Source organism: Strix uralensis, chromosome 3 (assembly GCF_047716275.1).
Source record: "Strix uralensis isolate ZFMK-TIS-50842 chromosome 3, bStrUra1, whole genome shotgun sequence".
NCBI classification, from domain to species: domain Eukaryota; kingdom Metazoa; phylum Chordata; class Aves; order Strigiformes; family Strigidae; genus Strix; species Strix uralensis.
In genome coordinates, this window is record NC_133974.1 from 79,214,027 (window position 1) to 79,236,556 (window position 22,530).

At 44.3% G+C, this 22,530-nt stretch overlaps 1 protein-coding gene across 3 annotated transcripts in view; it reads right to left on the reverse strand.

The window, feature by feature from the left end:
- PDE10A (phosphodiesterase 10A) overlaps positions 1-22,530 on the reverse strand; it is a 382,017-nt gene that overhangs the window by 174,689 nt on the left and 184,798 nt on the right. For 2 of the 3 annotated variants that reach the window (XM_074863003.1, XM_074863002.1), the window contains exon 1: positions 16,828-17,946. The exons of the other annotated variant lie outside the window; for it this stretch is intronic. In XM_074863003.1, the coding sequence (XP_074719104.1) occupies positions 16,828-17,689 (862 nt within the window). In that variant the 5' untranslated portion in view covers positions 17,690-17,946. Of the gene's footprint in view, positions 1-16,827; positions 17,947-22,530 lie in introns of those variants that run through there. 3 annotated transcript variants of the gene reach the window in all.

A 22,530-nucleotide genomic window follows, 5' to 3' on the forward strand; every position in this document is an offset into this window, starting at 1 on the left:
AGCTGCCTGTCTGCAGCATCTGACCAGGAGAACCATCTCTATGCTTTAATATTCTAACTGCTACAGGATTAGCATTGTCCTTAACTCATCTTCAATACTTGCCCCAAACACTGGGGGAACAAAAAGTCTGTGTCAAGTCCAAAACGCAACTTGTGATTCAGAAATACACCTCTAGTGTATTTTATGACTGGTCCCCCTTTTTACAACAGCTATTTAATGTTTAGGTTTTTTTAAAAACTTCCATAAAAACATCACAATCCTTTCATAAGCAAAACACAAGTTGCCAGTCCCAGCCCCCCAAGCTGCAGGCCAGCAGGCAAAAAGGCCCTATTTTTTATCATAGAGGAGGTAGTGAAGGAAGTGTGTTTTCTATTTTCTGTCGGACATGCACATAAGGTGAAAGCAGCAGCAGAGCTGTGTAGAGGTTTCATTAGAAAAACCCATCACCGGTGGCAATTCCTTCCTTTCCCTTGATATCCATTTTCTTTATAAACACAAAATGCAGTTCATGCCCTTGAGCTTGTGCCAATATATGATTTTACAGAAAGGCCATGTGAAATATTTAGTAGTTCAGTATGATTTACATGACCAAAAAACAAATAAGAGGATGACAGTTGTTTCAGATGAGATTGCTATGACTTAGGAACTGAGTGCACCAACATCTGAAAAAAATAAACTTTCAACAGTTTAATATGCCTTATTCATTAGTTCAGACCACCTGATAGTGTCCTTTTAAGTTCATTTTCCTGAAATCTGAAGCTAAACCAGTCTTCATTAAATTCACAAATGCATTGAGAGACACGTTACCCCACTTAAAAGAAAAAAAGTCTATGTACCATTCTCATCTGTGAATCCAACTGTTGTTTTAGAAAGTTTTATTGGGATTTGAGTTGCAAATACATCTTTGGCCTGGAAAAATGAACAGCCACAAAATGACCATAAACAGAATAAATATCTTCAAGCTTTTACAAAAACATACTTTGTTTTATTTTACAAAATCATTTTATCCTATTGCTTTTAAACCACTTGTAGAAGTTTTCTTCAGCAAGATTTATGCAGAGTTAAACATATAAAAACCTGACCATTGAGTCTTCTGCCCTACAGCATACAGAAAGAACAACTGTCTGTCTAGTTACCATTCCCTTCCTATCAAGACTGCCACAAGGTTCAGCCAGCGGCTTGCAAACTTTCTTGAGACCAATGGCTATAAAACAGCACAAGAAATTACCCATAACATAAATAGCTACCATTATTTTTAATAACACAGAGCCATCAGAGAACCGTTATGACCAAGAAAGAGGGGAACTTTTGCAAGTAGTCATTTTTGCTCCCATACTTATATACATAAGTAACTGATAAAGTGCCTAAAAAGTTCTACAGAACATCATCACAACAGCTCACGCAGGTCTGGCTGAATTCTGAAAACATCTCTGTGATCAAAGTGTCTGTACGCAGGAGGAACTTTTTTGCTTTACCTTTTTTTTTTTTTAATTGGCTGTGTGCTTTCCCTCCCCCTATACCACCATTGCCTTAAATACAGGAAAAATCAGCTTAAGTTACTAAGCACCAAACCTGTCCTCTACTCCACTGCTGTGAACCCCATCAAAATTAAGGATAAACAAGAATAACTAAGGGAAGATTCCTTCCTGTGGAGTGTTCTTGAAGACTTTCTGGTCACAAATTTGTTACAGAAAATTATTCACTCTACAAATTATCACTAAGGTAAATTTCTGTGTGTGGTATTCCGTATCCAAATAAAAACATTTGGACACTCCAAGCATTCAGACCAACCATTTGTACAACATGGAGTTCACATTCTTCCATATATTGCCATAACTTACTTTTTCTAAGTCAACACAGAGGAAGCTGTGCCAAAAAATTAACAAGACAGTCATTGTTTTCCAGAGGCCAAAAAATAATATTCAAAGTAGTCACTGAATGTTTCTGTTTTGAAAAAATGCACAGCATTTCTGCAAGTGATGAAATGCAATGTGTTTCTACTTCAGATTAAATGAGGTTTTAGACAAAATAGTTAAAATAGCGTGTAATACAGAAAAGTGATTTGGCTTAAACACACACTGTTGTAGCAGACAGGATCGAGGTGATACTGTTTCAACTTAATGCATTTTAGTTTCCAAAACAGACCAAGAGAAACAATGTATCTCCATCAAAAAATATACTCCTGACAGGAGTAATAGGCTTTAGATAAATATTTAATCTATTTGAAGAATTTATCTATCAAGTCCATCCAGCTTTATGCATCTAGCCCCTCTTGCTGTATCAATTATGTTGATTCCTTGTTTTAGCAGTGTCTGCAGAGGAAGAGACTAGGAGTTTTGTTGAAATCAGATTTGGCTGTGCCATATTTCAAAATATTTTGTAAAAATACTCTTCATGAATAAAAACTTTCAACACTACTTTGAGAGACTGATGTCAGGAAATCGGATTCATAAAGCATGAACAACCTGTTACAACAAAAAGATCAAATGATAGGAGTAAATATCATGGCAACTGAAATCAATGACAAATCGTGCATTAAACGTAGTGGAGCTGTGATTTTGTTCTGTTTCCAGGAAACACAAATGCATTACATCAGTTGAGATGCACTTCCCATCACGATAAATCAATTGCAGAGTCCCCTGGTAAATTACACTTGAAAAAGAGAAGTTACTGAAAACATCATTGACCTCTCTCCCAGAAGCTATGTATCTCTGCCATGTGCCTAAAACATAAAAAATTTTAGGAAGCCAAAGAAATTAGAGCCATCGTTAATAGAAACTCAATGCTATTGAGAGAATTAATAAAGATGCAACAACAACAAAATGCAACAAATCTTTAGAAGGTCAAAAGAAACAAGTCATGCAATTGTCTTGCTGGCTTTTCAGCTACAAAATTTTCCCTTACAAATACATTTCAACCTTATGACTAATTGCAATCAAATCTGACCAAACAATACATGTGTCAGATGAGTTCATGAAAACCAGCAGCTAGGAAGACCACAGAGACACAAATGAGTGACTGCTAAAAGAGAACAGAAGTTCTGCCCACCTTCTGAGATAGTAGAGGTTCCAGGCAGCATGAAGACTAGGCAGAAAGAAATGGGCGTAGAAAGCAAAGAGAGAATAAGCAGCAGGAACATTCAGACTTCAGATCTAATGCCCACTGAATTGCTTGGGGTTTAGAGGTTACTGATCTTTGTCTTACTTAATCTGAATTGCTCTGCCACAGGTGCAGAGTTGAGCAGATTCCCAGTGTTTCAGCAGAAAAACCATGCAAGCAAAGTAGCTGAAAATATGAAGACATATAAAATAGGAGAGCAGCATTTTCAATCAGTTGCAACCGCAGCGGGGGGAGAAGGGTTTGGCAGTTGGCCAGTGGTGCTGAGATCAGCCCAGCATGGTCCCATGGGAGGGACCTTCCCCAGGGACCTTTGCCATGGATGTGGGTTGGACTTGATGATCCCAAGGGTCTTTTCCACCTGAATGATTCTGTGATTTTGGGTGGCACTCAAATTTGCATTGCTCCAAAAAGAGAAAGCATTATGGCAGTAAGATGACAGCACCTGTATTACAGTGTTTTACCAAAATAATTCATAATTACATTGCTATTTTTTTTTTTTTTTAGAACAGCATTATTGCCAAACAAGTGTGGGATAGAAATAAACTGCTAAAAACTAACTAAATAAATCCCAAGCCTGAATCCAAAAGGTTCACTGGTCTGTACATCACCTGATCAGTTGATAGAACTGAAGGACTAAACCTTCACATGCAGATTTTGACAGTCAAACAAGATAAAAGACACCAGTAAAGGACCACATATAACCTCCAGCTGTACAAGATAGGAAATCATAGTTATCCATGCTTCTGCACATAAATGACAGTGTGCATGCTGAATAGCAACATAGAAAAGGATCAGCAACCATCATCTAGACTGGAGATACATTACTTTACAGTCACTGTATGATTTTAAACATGCTTACCTATTTCTCCTTATTGACAGCCTTTACTGATACTCCTCCCAAAACACAGTAATTATTTTGAAGTTCAAGAGCTCCAACATAGTTTCACAAAGATTTCCCAACTGATGCAAAGATGCAGGTTTGAGTTATGAAAACATCTACCAAAAAAATCCCATTACCTAACTGCAGTTCCCCCTCAGTACAGCTTAACGCTTCAGTCTTTAAGCAACAGCGCTGACTGCAGCACAATTAGCCATGGCCAGACCATACCAGTAAATGCACAGGAAGAAGAAACTATGTTCTGAAACTCAGAGCAAATTCATGTTAAAAGATGAAGTAAAACAGCTGCAAATCCTAATGCTCAATATCAATAAATGAGGCAGAAGATGGTAAATGCACAGAAAACTATGAATTGCAAATACAGTCCAGAAGCATCTGAAGGATATCCTCTCTTCTGTCTTCTCTCTCATCTTTTTTCTCCCCTCTCAGTCTTATTGACACTGGTGAGGTAAACTCTGTCATCTTTATTGTTCTTACTGTTTCTCAACAAATATAACACTATTTGCTAAAGCGGTAATTCTTCCCTCAATGAAAATGTATCTTAGAAAAGTGGCAGCAGCAGAAGTAGGTCTAATCAAAACTAATCATTACCTTACTCCATGGTTCTAATACAAGCACATTTAAACTGGTTTCACTGTTGGCCTTGAAGAGAATGATGCACCATTATGCTTTTCATTCAAAGCTCCTAGATCCCCAGTGTCTGGGAGCTGTTTACAGAAAAAGATAAACAGAACAACAAATTAAGTCACAGGAAGCTATAGCAACATTCTCCTTGGATCAGTAAAGCAATGTTGTCTGGCAGAGGGATCACCAGATTAGAAGCCAGGTCGTGAAGTTTCACTGTGGCTCTGCCATTTTTCTAGTTTGTAGTCACTCATCTAATTTGAAACAGTTTCCCCAACTGCTTGGAAAGATGACAGAGGTGTAGTGTTGTCTAAGTTTTAGACAACCTCCTGGTTTGTTTTGAGAACTAGTCTGTACTCACCCAGCATTTGGGGTAGGAGGGGGGGGGGGGGGTGGCTATCATTATTTCAGGTTATCTCCAATCATTGACATACACAAAGCTAGTGAATATTCTTGTACTTCCGTCTAATCCCTTTTGCATTCTACAGAAATATGCAAAGTGAAAAGAGTGAATTTATTGCCCCATAGTACAAAAAAAAGATTTCATGCCCACAAAACTTTCATGCAATCATCACCAGCAGAGAAGCCCATAAAACACAAATTAGTCAATTGACAAAAGTAATTCCACACTCCATAGAAGGACTTCATTATAGAATTAGAAGGATTCGGGGTTTGCTAAGAAAAAAAGAAGATACTGAGGAACACTTCCTACCATCAACATCATCCACATTCTGGGCTGGGTAAAGTACTTGGCAAAGTCCTGTGGGGAAAAAAAAAAACCAAACACCAAAACAAAAAACACTGAGCCTGCAAGTAGAGACCTTCATAAAGCTGACTTCCAAGATGGCAAAATCTAAGTTACATAAATCATGCTATTTCCCCATCTCTGAAGAACACTTCCACCTTAAATAATACATTTTAAAACATGCACTTTCAACTTATTTTCAAAAGTTTATAAACCCTTTTAAGGCATGCATCTTTCTCCCTTTTTAATCCTGGTCTATTTGAATTGAGAGCAGCTCCTCAATCTAGATCACCATGGGGCCACTTCCTGCACAAGGGAGGAGTACACATGTATAAGAAAGAGCAGCCTTAAGGAGGAAGAATGAGGCTATTACTTTAAATGAGAGGGTTAGTTTATGTGAACTTCCAAGTGACCATGAAACTATGGCGAAACTGTACCAAGCACAGCCAAGCTGATCTAAGATGAGCTGCTGATGAAAGTGGTTATCGTCTCGTCAGCTCCCAGCAACATGCTGATGTGGCTTGTTTTCCCATCAGCACTGGTGATCCTCTGACTCCACAGTGAACGTATTCAGGAAGTTAACCAGCAGAAAACTTACCCTACAGCAGAGAGTTGACAGGCACCTGCCATCTCAGCTCCCTGAAACAGCTTGTTTTGGGGCAGACATGTTCCAGCATTGACAGAAAGGGGAAGGAAGCAAGTAGGTAACAGTTTATGTCCTCATTGCTCTTCACAGCTTCTTGTAACCTGCTTCTAGAGGTTATCAGCACACGAGTAGGACCCAAGCTCACTTTTGCAGTTCTTCATCAATCACAGCAGCCTACAGCTCAGTATATTAGCAGACATTCACCTCTGCATGTACCACAGGTTAGGAAGCCAGACAATGTGCTTGAGCCTTTCTTCTGAAAATAGTGACTTCAAGCAGAGAAACATTGGTTAGGCATCTCAGCTGCCACTAGTAGACCTGCCAGAGCTCATCTCTGAGAAGTCCAAAACATCCCAAAATTATGTTAGTTTAAGCCAACATAAAAGTCTTTATTCAGACTTTCAAATCAGTTTGACAACTCAGTTTTAAATTTTGAAGTGAAGTTGAGCACAGGACATTTCTATACTTAAACGGAGCTTAACTCTTACCAATTTATGTTTTGGAAAAAGAATTTCAATATTCCAATATTGCTCAATATAACGGTGTAACCGTTCCCATGTTCTCTTTTCAATTTTGATATATATAGCAGATTTCAACTTCTTTACCATTCCCCCCTTCAGCTCCATAAACACCAAAAGAATTGTTGTCGAACAAGAAAAACAAAAACCTCCTTCGACAAGTGCTCGGGGAAAAAGTGTTTCTTGGCACAGCAGAATGGCTAGTTGCTTTGATTCAAACACAAGTTGTTAAAATAAGATGCTGCAAAGTGCTAAGAGTAGTTCAACATATTTTAAAAAGAGGTACACACAGCTGAATGAACAAAAACAAACAAAAAATTAGCCTTGTAGTCAAATCAGAAGGTAACAACCTTGTCATGGTGATGGGCTTGTCATGGACAGGTAAGAGGTCACCATCAGCAAAGTGACCAGCCACAGTGATGTTAGCTATACTCACAACATATCCATGGCTAGAGACATTCAAGGCAACTCATATTAAGAGACAGAGAGGGGCATGTGCTCTACATGTAGCCAGATTTATGCTTTAATAAACTGTTAGAAAAAACAGGAACAAGGTGGATAAATTACTAAATTACAAAGAAAGCTTTCACACACACAAAAAAAAAAAAAGAAGGAAAGAAAGAAAAAACACACAGGGTAGAACAGTAAAACTTTCAGAGTGACCTAGTAAAATAATGGTAAAAGATGTGGCCAGCTGGCATACACAAGAGATTGCCAAATAGCAGTTGGCCAATGGGTGTAAATAACATTAAGCTACAAAAAGTGAAGAAATAAATTAAAAGGTTATCTGTAAGTACATTCATAAAGCACATAAGATGTAGTAGGCACCATTTCTGTTGTTACTAAAAAGAGGAAAAAAATTATAGTTAAGCAGAAAGAAAGCATATGTGACATTAAAAAGAAAAATAACCCTCACACTTAAAAAAAACTGTAATCTTATACTTCAGTGAAAAGATTTCTTCAAAATTTGATGATTTGCTGAGGGATATTTACATATCAAGTCTTTCATCTACCCCAAAAGAAACCTCTCAGTTTATAAATAGCTTTCCATGTAAGGATGAACATTTTCTTCTGCTGTAATTGCATTCCTTTGAACAATAAAAATATTAAACTTCTCTTACCATTCCAATCTTCTCCTTTTTCTGTCTCTGATTTCTACCCCTTCAATACTACTGCCATAGATGGATAAGCCTCCATCACTTTTCATTAAGATATGTGATATCACCACACCCACTTCATTCATCCTTGTCAACTGACAAACTTTGTGTCTTCTAGTTCCCCTATGAAGATTCATTTATGCATTTTTAGCCACAACTTTTAATTAGCCCTCCAAAGCAGCAAGTTGAGGAAACAAAGACAGGCAAGCTAAATAATTGCACTGACTCGGGCAGCAAGCCATGTCCTCCAGCAATGGTCCCTTATTCACTGGACACATATTTCATTCAGGACTTTGTAGAACCTGTGGTTCATTCACTAGGAGAACTTAGGTCTGCAGAAACAAGGTCTGCCCTAGTGCCACAAACAATATAAAGATTCCTCTGCTGGTCCATATGGCTATGTCCTTACACAAGTAAATAAAACAGCCCAGAGCCTGTTCTCTAACCACAAAGTAAGGGGGCATGATACAGCTTGTGTCCACAAAGCTAAGCTCTTCTCCTTACACAAGGTCAGAAGAGACAAGTACCATTCCCACTGCCTTTTGGGAACAGTCACCCTTTGCCTTCTCCCAACACACGTGTAAACAGTCAGGCATCGGTCTAACCTGGACCAAGCAGCACATTAAAAATTAAGCAGAATGGACAGGGTTAGAGCTCGAGCCCACATCGTCTTCGTGCTTAGTTCAAAAGTATAAGCACTGCATACACAGCTCCAACGAAAGTCAAGAAAAGGTTTGAAAAAAACAGGCATTCTACAAGCACATTCCTACCCACAAACAGCCTATGAAAGTTCCCACAACATACCAGATGATCCTGTTCTCTCTACCACCACAAAAGCTAAGCCAGAATTTGTAAGGGGAATGCACTGTTCTATAAACATTGGAGACTGCAGGTCACCTATACTCTCTGACCTCTTGAAAGCACTTCTCAAAAAGACACCTCTAATCCCAAGAGAATCTTGCATCCATAATCATGAACTACATTTAAGACTCAAGATTCATGAAGAAGCAGCTTCTCAAGGGTATTTGTCTTGGGAGTCTTTACGGTGAAAACTGAAGTCTGAAGAAACAGGACCAGTGAGACACATCCACACAAAAGCCATTTTCTCACAATCACGAAACACGGGAGACTGGCATGATGAAACCTAAACATACTGGCTAAGGCAGTGCCTGGTTTGAGAACAGATGAGTTCAGTTTCCTGTTACATCAAACAGTAACTTTCAACAGTCCTACGTTTGCTTAAAAAAAAAAAAAAAAGTAAAAAAAAAATCTACTGACATCACACTTAGGGCTGGGCAGACAGTGGCAGATTAGGAAATACAATGAGTCACTGCAAATACAGAACATGTAACAAGAGTTTTCAAACTGCCATGCAAAATTTAGTCTTACCCCAAAAAACCCAGACAATACAGCCAAAGTGAACTACGCCAGAAGAAGAGAAATGGCAGCATAGTGCTATCACACAACAAAACAGTTGGGGAAAAATAAGGACACTGTAAAAAGGACAGGGTAAGACACAGGCCCACTGCAAGAAAAAACAAAATCAACAGAAGCCAGCAATCAAGAAGGAAACATCATCTGAAATAAGCTGACAGGGTAGTAAGAAGTAAATAAGCTGGAAAGTAAAAAGTTGAAAGTAAATAACACACTATGCAAGAAATACAATGGACAAATAAAAATTGGGCAGTGAGGAAAACTACAAAAGAATAAACAGGATGCACACTTAGCCACCATAATTCAGGCTAAGTATCTTATTCTCTGAACCAGCAGAACACCCCGACATTGCAGAAATGCTACTAAAATATCTAGGGCAAAGAAAGTGGCATCTTTCCTGTCAATTCAGAAATTTCCCCACAGGGTGAAGCAAACTAAACAGTATTATTAAGGTGAACACAGCAATGCTTGTCAGCAGCTAGAAATATTTGCTATTTTGGGCACACATGGATCAGAAGGATTAGAGGTGCAAGGTTTCTGTCCAAAGTTGTTAGAATTTCAGATTACAAAAGGTTTTTTTTTTTTTCTTTAGGAACTATTTGTGCTTTAACATTAGGGGATTTCTTTTTGATGCAAGTAGAAGGATAAGAGGAAGGAAGAATGTTGGAATTATTAACAGCTGAATAAACTTTGTTAAGAGAAGTACAGCTCAGCTGCACAGAAGCTGGTTGATAATGCAGTAACAAGGAATCAGATCAATAAGTGCTAATGAAAGCATTAAATATTCACAGTTTCCAGACAGAAGGTGGATTAACTGGTCTCAGATTCTGACAATCTCTTCTTTGGGTCTCAACATCAAAGAAGGGGAGATTACTACTGCTGCTTCTATGTTGAGGTTTTTTTATTATAATTTTAATTAGAAACCACTAAAATGAATACAAGTTCTTTAAAGACAATGAGTAACATCCAAAAGCCTTCTCTTTTGGTACCCTTGAGCCAGAACTACTGTGGAAAGTAATACAGAGACCCCAATTCTAGTCCTATTAAGACATAAGATTAGGCATCTCTTAATGATGCGACATTTTATTGTTAAAAATCTTACCCAGACTAAAACTAGCTATCAATGTATTTTTCAAAAGCATATGAAATTTGGAAACATGATATTTTTTCTTCTTAACGCCATGTATGACAAGGTGTTTAAGAGCTGGGATTTAAGAAAGCTTCCTGTGGCAATAAATCACTGAGAAGACGACATAGAAAAAGAACTCCAAAATAAAGGAGTTCTTTGTAAATATGTGAATTATACACTTTTTTGAACTAATTCATACTCTTGACAAGTTTTTTTTCCCCTAAGAACATAATTAGCGTATTTCTAAATTGAAATAAAACATTCTCAGTGTGCACTAACAGTGAAGATGAATTCATCAATTTACCATAAAAATTTAGAACTTGTTAACCAGATTGTCCTTCTCCCCTGCAAAAAACAAACATATCATGAGCATTTTGGAATGTTCACTTGTTAATAAAGTCATGATTGTGAGTCTGTTACCTGCCTTTGAACTGTCTCATTCGAGTGTGCAACACATCAATACATTGTCTGGCATAGCAGAAGCCAAAGTCTTCTATAAACATCAGCCAGGCTGGTTCCTCCCACACTAATTATGACAGCTTGACAAGGAGTGATGATGAAACCACAGAAATATGCCACTTTCTCACAAGCTTTTAAAAAGGGGTTAAGGGGGGTGAGGGAAGCCCACCTCCCAGGATGAAAATCCTGTTTCCTCACCTTGAAACAAATTAGAAAGAAAAAACAGCATCATTTCATAGAACAAGTCAAAGCTGAGGGTTGATTCAACACAGTTGCTACGTACAACCACATCAACTTGTCACATCCCACAAGATAAAGCAAGGCTGAGCTGTGAGAACCTTCAGATGGCAAAGGAACAAAGTACTGCAAGGAGCTGTCAATCAGTAGGTGGCACTCTTCAAATTCTGACAGCAGGAAGCCAAGTACCAGTACAAGTGAGGACACATTACACAGCAAAGTCTGGATCTTTAGCAGAAATATCAACAAGTAATACTGAACAATTTTAACCATGGGGAACGCGATGGTTTCATTTCAATAATATATACAGCAATCCTTGTACATAATCTCTGAAGTTCCTAAGAATTATAATTTTTGAGTACTATAAATATTTTGGATAAACACTACTGTATACTAGCATACTAAAACCAGTATCTTAAGAAATCATCCATTACATCTGCAGAACACTGAGTGTAGCCTTGTAGCTAATTATGTAGATGTAAGTCAAACTCATGAACGATAATATTTTTTTAACATAACAAAACATAGCATAATTATTTACATTTTGCCACAGCTGTTCTTCAAAGCTGGACAATAAATTTGTTACAATAAATGAAATAGATAACTAAATCTTTTGGAACAATATATGAATTGTTATTTCTGTGGTTATTTACTGGTGAAGACATGGCCCATGCACCAAAAGATTCAGTTGCTTTTAGAGTTCAAATCAATTCAAGGTATAACAAAAATGAAAACATTGCTCCATAAAAGAGGTGTCAAATTTTCCCTTCCTGCAAATAGTGTTTCTTCATTTAACAATTACAGACTTTTTTTTTTTGGTATTTGAAATACAGATTGAAATCAATACATGTTACTGCTCACTTGATAAAACAGTAAAGAGCAGATTTTGTAATAAAGTTTGAGTACAGGTACTTGTAATTGAAACAGCCAGCAGAGGGAGTATAAAAATAAAATTTAAGAAAAGAAACCAGCCCTTTTTTCTTTTTGTATATACTTTTTTTTTTTACTTATGATCTTAGCTTTAGTTTAGAATACAATAATGCCAAAAGTGTAAAAACTAGAATATTGTAAAAACCACTGAGTTTTAAAGTATTAAACATAAAAACTTGCAACTAAAATACTTTTTAAAGTAGCATTAAAAAAAAATTAGCTCATATTAGCCTCACCAAACTGAAATACAATTTTAATCACGGACAAGGTTAACATTGACCAACAAGCTGCATGAGCCATTTCCAAGTTATAAATCCACACACACACAGACTCTCATTCTTATTTTCTGAATCTAAAACTAAGTTCATGATTTGAGAATACTAAGAGAATTTTAGGTATAATCTGTTTGTATTAGAATGCAGCACAAAAACCTAAAACTGAACAAAAGGTACTGTTGTACTGATCTGTACAACAGAAGATTTAAAAGCAAATAAGCCAAGTATATGCCCTAGATCGTTAGTGAAAATGGGTGTTTACATGGCTGTTTCAAAATGAAGTCACTAACTCATTATATGCTGAAATAAAATCTCATCTTTACGCTTTCAGGTTTTTACCATGTCCAGCTGATGAGTATGGCTTAAACACAAACAAAAGGAAGAAGGATACAAATGGGGTGACTGGAGGTACCGGTCTTGTGTTAGTCTTAAATAAGCTGCCATCCTCCTTGCACAAGTGACAAAAAGAAACCATCTCCCAACTCACCTACACTGTCATACCTTCCACAGCCCATTTTAAATGAGGAGCAAGCTTACTGAGATAACAGTGAGGGCGTTACCTCCTTTCTCAAGGCCTGTGAGCGGTAGGTACCCCCAAGCCATCAGACAAGCATAGGCAGCAGAGCTGAGGAGTCAAAGGGACAAAGGATTAGTTATTTCAAATGTAAACTGCATGCTTTATAGACAGCCATTTGTAAAAATACCGGGCTCAGACAAACACGCCCCCCTTCACTGTCAATCGCTTGTGCCCACACCGTTTCCATTCCCTTTCCATGCCATTCCTTGCTGTCTGCCCTATATATTGGTCCGTTATCCCTCTAAATAGAATGGCAGTGCCTCAGACAAGGATACATGGTGTTCTCTACATGTTAATGGAAAATGTGGTATTATGAAACACCAGCCCTGACAAGAGCTGCTGAATGACATCACTTATCATCATAACTATACGCTGCTTTAGTGACAATTTGGTTTTCAATTACTGTGGAGCCAGAATCCCTAGGGTGAAAAACAGAGACAATTCCATTTTCTACATCAGCATCTAAATTTTAAGGATGGTTTAATTGTAAAACCAAACCCTGTCCACCTTTACACATGGGATTTGCTGAAAATCAGCATTTGGCTTACAAAACCCTGATTGCAAGTAATAAATACACAGACCAGGAAAGAGAAGGGAGTCAAGCCAAGATTAACTTTTCCACTAGCACAGGTAACAGGAATACTTTTCACTTTATTTAAACCTTAATTGCTATTTCCTTCCACATCTACAGATCTTACTATGTCTACTCTTCCTTAGAGTACTACTCAGTCGGAAAGTCTAAGCATCTGGCACATGAAGGCGCAGGATAAACTTGCTGCATCACAAAAAAAGAAAAGTCAGATAAAAGGTAACTGTATAAAATATCAATACATTGATAATACTCTGACAAGCAGGAAGCCCCCATACTGTAAAATACTCATACCCATGAGTAGAATCCCAGGACACAGATGAAGTATGCTACACATGTGCAGCTTGAGAGACCTTGAGTGTAGAAGGAACATGGAATGCTCCTCTGAAAGTAAGCCATTTCACAGAAACCTGGAATACCTGGCAGCTTGCAGCATCCTAAATATGGTAGAACTCCACTGGAGAATTGATTCGCGATGTTAGATACTAAAAGTTTCTCAAAACACTATGTTATGCACCAAGTTACAGATTTTAAACTGTTTAGGAAAACAACACACACCACACAAAGTTCGTAAACTTCTGCAGTCCAGTGCTTTATTAGGAATCTTAAACACAAAAATAGCCAGATACAGCACAAACTGGGTACTGCAGAACCTAAAATTTTAATAGTATCAAAAACCTTCTAACAAAATCCTGAATAGAGAGCATACAAGTCAAAAGAGCTCAGAGGAGAAAGAATACATTTCTAGCAATTTCACTGTTTTGCAGTCTTGAGGATTCCGTTAAATCACTTTTAAATCTCCCTTCTGAAAGAGCTCATCTCAATTCTCTTCCCTACAGAACTCCTCAGTTTCCCTCTAAAAATATTCAGACTTTGTTGTCTTTAAAGTCAAACAGTGTGTATACATATATATGTACAATTTAGAACCTAAAATACAATTCAGGAAACAAAAGCTATGAGATGCGGCACATTATCTTCATTATTCTAGATGATCTCATCCGCTTCAAAACAATAATAGCCTTCCGGCTGCACTGTAACCAGGACTGTGCACAGTACTCCAAACAGTTGGACAAGTGCTCTTTGCAGTAGCTGCACTGGAACTGAATAGTATCTTGTCTGACTTCCCTCCACTCCCTTTTTTCAGCCCGGTTTCCTAAGGAAATCAGACTTATGCAATCACTCGGGAAGGGAGGGAAGTGTATGCATATGTATATACGCATGCATGTGGATGTCTGTCCGTCTGACCTCACTAATACCTTTTGAGCCCATTGGCCAGTTGCAATCACATTCAGAAGACGAGTAGAGATATCAGACATTTAGGCTCTTGAAAGTTGCAGAGCACGGAAAAGTGTCTCCACAAGAGAGAGAGGCCGCATGTCTTCTCAGACGTCAGTAAACTCACAGGGAAAGAACCGTCTGCTCCTTTCCTGCCTGCAGGAAAATCTTCAGTCGGAGGTCACAATCAGTCAAAGACAACCAGCTTTCTCGTGTTCAAGTGTTCATAAAATAGCTGAAGTTGAATTCATCACTGCTTTTAAAACAGTGTTTTGAACAGAGCTGATGTTTTCCATGTCATCTTTTTCTTGGTCTAATACAGGAGAGAATTGCCCTACATGACACACATTCCCTGGCTCGGTCTCTTGCTCCCAAGACCACTTGTTTTAAAAACATCAGAGCTTTACCACACGCATGACAGCATTCTACTCCTCTCAAACACAGAGAAAATAAAAACTGGAAGAGCTTAAGATTCCCTTCAGGCCTCAAAACTAAACAAGTATGTAACTGTAACATAATCAACTATTGAATAAAGTTTCAAACAGACGATGCAGCAAATATATAGTCATCTTTATTCACCTCTACCGTAGAACAGAACAAGTACTACCACACTTGCAGGCTACTGCGCTAAAGACAGCTGTAAGGCATAAAGACAAATAATGAGGTTTCAGCTGACATCTCTATAGTTCTTATCACATCTCCCCAAAACACATACATGTGTTAACTATGTACTACTATTCACCTGTATGCAAAAAGCCACCTAATAAAAGTATGCCAAGAGATTAAAATGCAAGTTTAGGGACACTTTAGGGCATAAATCTGATTTAAGAAATTGTCACAAAAAGAAGGGAAAAAAAAAACAAACAAACACCAAAAAAAAAAACCCGCATAAAATAACTACAGCTGACTGAAGTCACCCTAAGCATCAAAACGTTAGGTGAGGGGAAAAAAAAAAAAGTTTCTGATAAAAACACAGATGTATTTCAGCCCTGATACACGCTCCGCTTCGAAATTCCCTGCTCCCATGGCCGATCTGAACCCCGGCACGTTTCCCGGCGGGGCGCGGGAGCCGGGGGCTGGCGGGAGGGCAGGGGCAGCCCGACCCCGGGAGGCTTCAGCCCGAACCCCGGCCGCTGCGGAGCGGCCCCAGCCCCGGTGGCGCCCACCCGGCGGGGCGCGGTGGATCGGCGAAACGCCTCGGCGAGGGGAAGGCGGCAGCGGCAGGCTCAGGACGAGCCACCCAAGGGGGCGCCGGGCCGCGTCCCTGCGAACGGGCAGTTCCTGCCACGCGAGACCCTCCTCTCCCCTCTCACGACCCGCCCCAGCGGCTCGGGCCGGCCGGCGGCCCCCGCTACCGCCGGGCTTCCCGGTCCAGAGCGGGGGGACACCGCCGGGCCCCGCACCGGGAGGCCGAGCGGCCGCTCTCGCCCCACTCCCGCCTCCCGACACGGGGCGAGGGCGGCCCCGCGCCCTTCCCCCGCCTTCGGGCGCGGGGGGAGCCGCCGAGGCTGGCTGCGGAGCGCCCCTTACCGAGCGGCTCGCAGCCCCCTTTATTCCGCCCTCCCTCCCCGTTACAGCGCCAGCCCCCCCCCGCCGAGGAGCACATGTTTCCTCTCCGGCTTCTCGCCCGCCTCGCAATGAGCCAGGGGCAGGAGCCACCCCGTACCGAAGCCGGATCAGAAACACGGAATTCGCACGCGTGGGGCAGTTCTGACAGGGGATGCAGACAGCAGCGATACGTTTCTCCCTTCCCGGCCCGCCGCCGCCGCTTTTCTGTCAACTGCCGATACCATAATGCTTCCTCATTGCTACTCCAAGTAAGTAGGGGGAAAAGTCTCCATTCCCCTATGCATCATTCCTGAGCGGATTAAGCACAGACCAAGAAAAAGGCTGACACACGTGTACCTTGAGTAGTCCGATCCCGAAATGATGCCGAAACCCCCGAGGCGTGAACAGCCAGCTCCCACAAAGAGACTCTGCTACGCCGAGCATCCCCTTTGTCCGTGCATCCTCAGTACACACCCGGCCGCTCCTCCATGCGTCCACGCACGCCCCACGCACACGGCCCCTTTGTGCCTTCGCCCCCCCCTCCCCCCCCCTCGCTCACAAAGACATGCCCTTTCCTCAAGGCACGCAACCGGGCTCGGACACAGCCCTTCGCCTCCCCTCGAGACACGCGCGACCCGCCGCCGGGCACGGCGCTCCGGTACCTACTTGTGTTCAAGAAACAGTCCGTAAACCTCCTAAAGCAGCTTGCAGAATTAGATCCATCTTCCATGTCTGGCCCTAGGAGCAGGGGAGACGAGAAGGAGAAGAAGGCGCCTCTCTGCCGCTGCTGCCGCCTCGGAGTCCTGCTCCCGCCGGGGCCGTCGCCTCCTCGGATCCCGTCGCCGCGGGCTGCTGCTGCTGCAGCACCGAGGGAATTGCAGGACCACGGGCGAGAGGCGGCTGGAGAGAGGAGGAGCCGGGAGTGGTGCTGCCGGGGGCCGCCGGCTGCGGAACGGAGCAGCAAGCCCTGGATGGAGGAAGAACAGAAGAGTCTCCTCCTGCCGCTGCCGCCTGGATGGGCGATCAAGTGAGCTGCTGCTGCTGCTGCTGCTCCGCCAACATCTCTTCCTCCTCCTCCTCCTCCTCCTCCTGCCGCTCTCGCTGCCTCTCCTCCTCCTTCCCTCCCTTGAAGACTTGTGAGGTTAAAGGAAGATGAGGAGGGGAAACGAGGAGGCGGCGGCAAGAAGTAAAAAGAAAATGGAGAAGCGGAGGAAAAGGAGGGGATTGGAGCGAGGAAAGGAGCCGCTGCCGCTCTGGGGACGATGCTGGCGGAGGCGGCGGAGGAGGCTGTCCCTGCAGCGCGGCTCCTGCTGCTGCTGGTGGTTGTTAGGAGGAGAGAGAGGGAGCTGCAGGCAGCCGAGCCGCCTCCAGGAGCGGGGGGGGGAGGAGGAGACCCGCCGCTGCCTCCACCTCCGCCGCTCTGGCCATGGGAGTGGAGCGGGCGGCTGCCGGAGCCGGGCTTTTCCCCGGGTGCTGCAGCCAGGGGGGCCGAGGGGCGGGATAAGAGCCGCTTCTCCGGGTTGGACATGCTTCCGCTCTTCCCTCCCTTTCGCGGTAGTTTAAGGCAGGACGTCTAGGAGGGATACCGGAGAAAAGCGAAAGGGGAAGCCGAAAAAGGACGGAGCCAAGCCAGGGACAACCGCGGTTCGGTCCTTCGTTCCCTCCAGCAGCCCCCAGGCGGTATTTCCTCCGCACCCCGGCTCCCCGCCCTCATAAAATCCTCACATTTCCGTTCCCCCTTTAGGCTGGGGGGGACAGCGCGCTACTGACCGCCGAGCGGTTCCGATCCCCTTTTAAAGTTCTCTTTTCCTCATGCTTCCACCTCGCATTCAAAGCAAGAAAGCGGCAACAGTCTGTATGTTCTTCGAGCGAGGCAAATATTGCCCCGTATGTGCGTGCTCGCCTGCAAAGAGGCAGATAAAATCACTGCAGTACCGCTTCCAGCCCCAGCCCCGGCCGCCAGAAAACGCCCACTGGCGGAGCCAGCGCTTCCCAGGCCGCCTCCCGGCCTCCCCTTACCCGGCGCGCACACAGGAGCTACGGCACAGCGGTTACCTAAAGGGAAGGAACGCGGGCAGAGACACGAGGAAAAAGATCCTCCCCACGTGGCCTCCTTATTGCAAACATATTTCCAGACACCGAGATCAAAAGGCAGACGTGCTGCGGCGCCTGGGACGAAGGTGCCAGAGCGCTGCCCCTCTCTTTCTGTGGGGTATCAAACCCCCGCTCCTCCACGGAGACGCACGGTCCGCACCTCCCCCCCCCCCCCCCCCCCCCCCCCCAGGTCTGCATCACGCGTGTTTGCTTCAGCCCTTCCACCCCAGTCTCTACTTAACACACCTGCAGCCCCGCAGCCCGCGGGACCGTCCGCATCCCCCACCCCCGAGGGGCTGCCTCAGACCCCGGCCTCAGGCTGTGGCGTGGCCCCGGGGCCGCCACCGGCCTCGCTCCGCAGGCACCGGCGGCGCCGCTCACCGCGCAGCCTGCCGCGCCGACCAGCCGCCACCCCGGCTCCGCGGCGGGGTCCCCGGGCAGGGCGGGTCCCGCCCCGCAGCCCCCAGGGCGGCCGCGCTCCCCCCGACGGAGCGTCCCACCACCGCCGCCGGCCCCTCGGCCGACGCCCCGCCACCCCGCCCCGCCCGCAGCCCGCCCGTCCCGGCGCCTCGGCGGGCCGCGCCACGGCGTCCCTCAGCGGGGCGGCCGCCGGGGGAACGCCCGGCCAGGGGAAGCCCGAGGGCGGGCTCGGGCCGGAGCGGGGCCGGGGGCAGCGCTGCAAGCCCCCGCCCCGCGTATTTCGTTGTCGCCCCGAACTCGCTCTTGCCCCGGGCGCCAGCCGCCGCCAAGAGGCGGGCGGGCAGGTCCGCGCCCACCGGCGTTTGCCTCGGCAGCGGGGGCAGGACGGGGCGGCATCGCCAACCGGCCGCGGGGCTCCCCTTGGCCCGGCCGGGGCGCTTCCCTCGGGCCGGGCCGGAGCCGTTGCCCCGCGTCGCCTGTCAGCTTAACGGAACCGCAGGGCAGCGGGCAGCTCGCCGCCGCCCTCCCCTCCCGGGACGGCCTCTCCCCCCGCCCCGCAGCCCTGCCACCGCCGTTAACCGGCGAGGACCGTTCGTCACCTGGGCGGCTCGCAGGGCCCGTGGCGACCCCGCGCCCCTCCCGAGGCAGCAGCGCTCACCTGGGGGGCGGCCGCCCGGCCCGGCCCTCGCCTCCTCCCGCCGGGCGGGCAGCTGCCGGGCAGCGGGGCTCCCCCCGCCCTCACAGCCGACCGGGCGCCGAGCTGGCAGCACCCCGCTCCCTCGGGGCAGCCTCGGCGCCCCCCGCCACCGCGGAGGGAACCTCCGGGGCGTCGCTGCGGGGCCGGCGCACGCCGCGGTGCCCCCCTCCCTCGCCGCCTGGGGAGCACGACCCGGCCGCGGCGTCCCCCCTCGCGTACCTGGACGGGGCGGGGGGAACCGCACTCCTCAGGTGGACGGCCGGTTCCCCCCCGCGCTCCCGCCCGCCAGCGGGCGGAGGAGCGGCGGCCGCGGCGGTACCCGCCCGGCCGGGGCTGCCGCCGTGCCCCCGGGGGCAGATTTTGTTGCGAGGCGGCGGGGACCGGCTCCCCGGCGGCAGGGAGAGGCCGGCGCGGGGGCTGCCCTGCTCGGCGGGGCTGGGAGCCGGCACGGCGGAAACCGTCTCAGGGGGTCGCGGACAAGGTGCCGCCGTTGCTGTCGCCAGCGGGGCAGCCGCGGCACGGGCGCTTCTGTTTTCCTCCTCTACCTGCCGGGAGATCCAACCTCGGCGCCGTCCGGGGCGACTCCAGGCGATGCGTTAGCGGGGCTGCGATCCCAGGTGCCTGCGAGCATCCCCCTCGGGCTTTCTTCCTACAGCCGGTCAGAGTTAGGCTCTTTTCTTTCGAATTTCGACTCCTGCTTTGAAAACAGTATAAAGCTGCGCTTTGGGGTTTTACTTGAAATCGTTCACGTAGTTTCTACATATCATTTCAGGACTTCCTTTAACGCTAGCGTACACGCTTAACTCCCGTCAAAGTCAGAGTTTTTATGTATCACTTAATCTGCAAGGCTGCAAAACAAGATGTTCCTCTGAAAATAATAACGCTTTCAAATTAAAGTGCGTTTTCAGCCAGTTGAGTGTTCTGTAACGGCGAGAAACAAGTTTGCAAAAGGTTTAAAATGCCCAAACAGATTAAACACTCTCATTAACAAACAAAAACCCCATAAAACAAACCAAAAAACTCAGAGAGGGAAGGTTTTACCAAACTCTTCTCATCTGCATGGTTCTTAAAACCTGTTGTTGCCTAAAAATCCTGAACTAAAATACAGAAAACTGCATCTGCTTTTGTGATCCGTTTTCTCTTAGTATTCTTGACTTTATCAAAACAGTTTAATAACTTCTATTTCATATGTCTATTTCTGTGAGATGCTTTTATTTCCTTAAGTCCAACTATTACTTACTTTACATATAGGGCTTTTCTCTCATAACTGCTGCAGGATGACTAGAGATCCAGCAAATATTTAAATTCTCCGAGAGAAAGCTTAGCTAATGGAACAAAACTTTAGTGAATTGTGTTTTGTTGTTGCAGCCTATTTGTTTAGCAATTAACAACTTCTTATTAGGAAATCTCTTGCACTGAAATGTTTAAATTGGAAAAGATAATCAGACTGAAATGACTGACAAAAAGCAAGAGAAAAAAAAATTAAGTTTCTCCTTTAGACAGATTAGTCCCAAATTGTTCTGTCAATATCAAGAGTAAATTACTGAAACTTTACATTGTCAATTTATAATTGTAGAAATCTTGTTTGACTATGCTAATCTATGCTGAATTCCTCAATTGCTGTTCATCCAACAACTACAGTTGTTCAAATATCACTGACTGAAACTGGGTATCTGTGTATTTATACAAGGAATGTGAATTGTGCATGTATAAATATGTATGTGTATATTCAACAAACCAGGCAAAATAAATTTTGATTTGTAAGAAATCGTCAGATATTCTAGACAGCAGCTTTCAGTCTAAGGGTCATTTACAAACTGTTCATCTGATTATTATTCATTAGCCATTGGCAATTCATACCTGATTGGTCACCTGCTTCTTGGCTGGGCAAGCAAAAGCAATTGCAGAAGTAAAGTTAGATGACAGCAAAAATTAATTTCCAAGCTGTGTACATATCTGTACTTGTAAAGGGTACAGATTTATGGTCAAGTCAAATATGCTCAGTGGCCATCTCAATACCTGGGGATAAAATAGTCATGAATCACATTTGCTCGCTCCCCAATGTATCCGTCAATCTGGGTTTTCATCGCTCAGTCAGCATGACTGTTTCCATTGCCACAGAGCGATGATGTCACTGATGCCACTGTGGTACTAACCATACACCCACATCATTTACTGGAAAAGTCTCACCGACTCCAGTAGGAATTTTTGATGTGAAGCAGTGAGGTTTGCTACATCATCCCAGAAAAGGATTTTAAAAACTCTGAAACACAAAAAAATGCAAATTAAAATACTCCAATGCATCCACCAGCACCAGGTGCAAGGGTTCTGGTATGAATCACTGTGTCAGTGTTAACCATGAGCAAAAGTCTTTGGTTGTATTTGCATGGCTAAATGCAATTTCACAAGAGTTCAGGAATCAGAGTGCCCACTGAAGCCATCAGGAGGTCTAACATGCATCGCACTTACAGGAACAGGCCTGGTTTGAAAGCAGCAAATAAGCCCGTTTGGCAATAATTTGGCAATATTAATCAAAACACTTGAAGGAAAACATGGTGGGGAAAAAGCAAAATCAAGTTACAACAACGGTTGTTTGGTATTAAATACAGCTTAAAACCAGACACCTGTTCTTTCCCAGTTCTGTCTGCTACATTTTAAGAATGACAGTGACTCATTTTTTATCTGGTCCCGCTCTTTTGCTGGGTATATCCTCTTATCTCACTCAATATCCTTATACCCTAACAGTCCCCTCTATGATGTATGATCAATTCCTTTAAGAAAAAAAAAAAAAAAAGGAATAAGACAGATTATGGGGAAAAGGAGTTTAGAAAAATGTAGGATGATGGCAGTAGAGGAGCTAATGGAACCAACCACCTGAATGCGGGTGAGGCAGAAGCAGCCACAATGAAATACAGAGAAGGCAACCTGCTGGAAAGGTGGGGCGGGGGGAGCAAAAGGTTAAGTGCAGCTAAAACCCAAGCTCTAGAGCTGAGTAAATACAGCCCCAAATTAAATCCTTTATGGAAAAGTCCTGTGCAAGTTAATAATTGCATTTTGTCTAGGGATTTTCTGCTAAATGATCTTACAGAATATAGTAATTATTGCCCAGCTACTGAATTGCTACCACATATTAGAAACCTACAGAAAAGACATTGTTT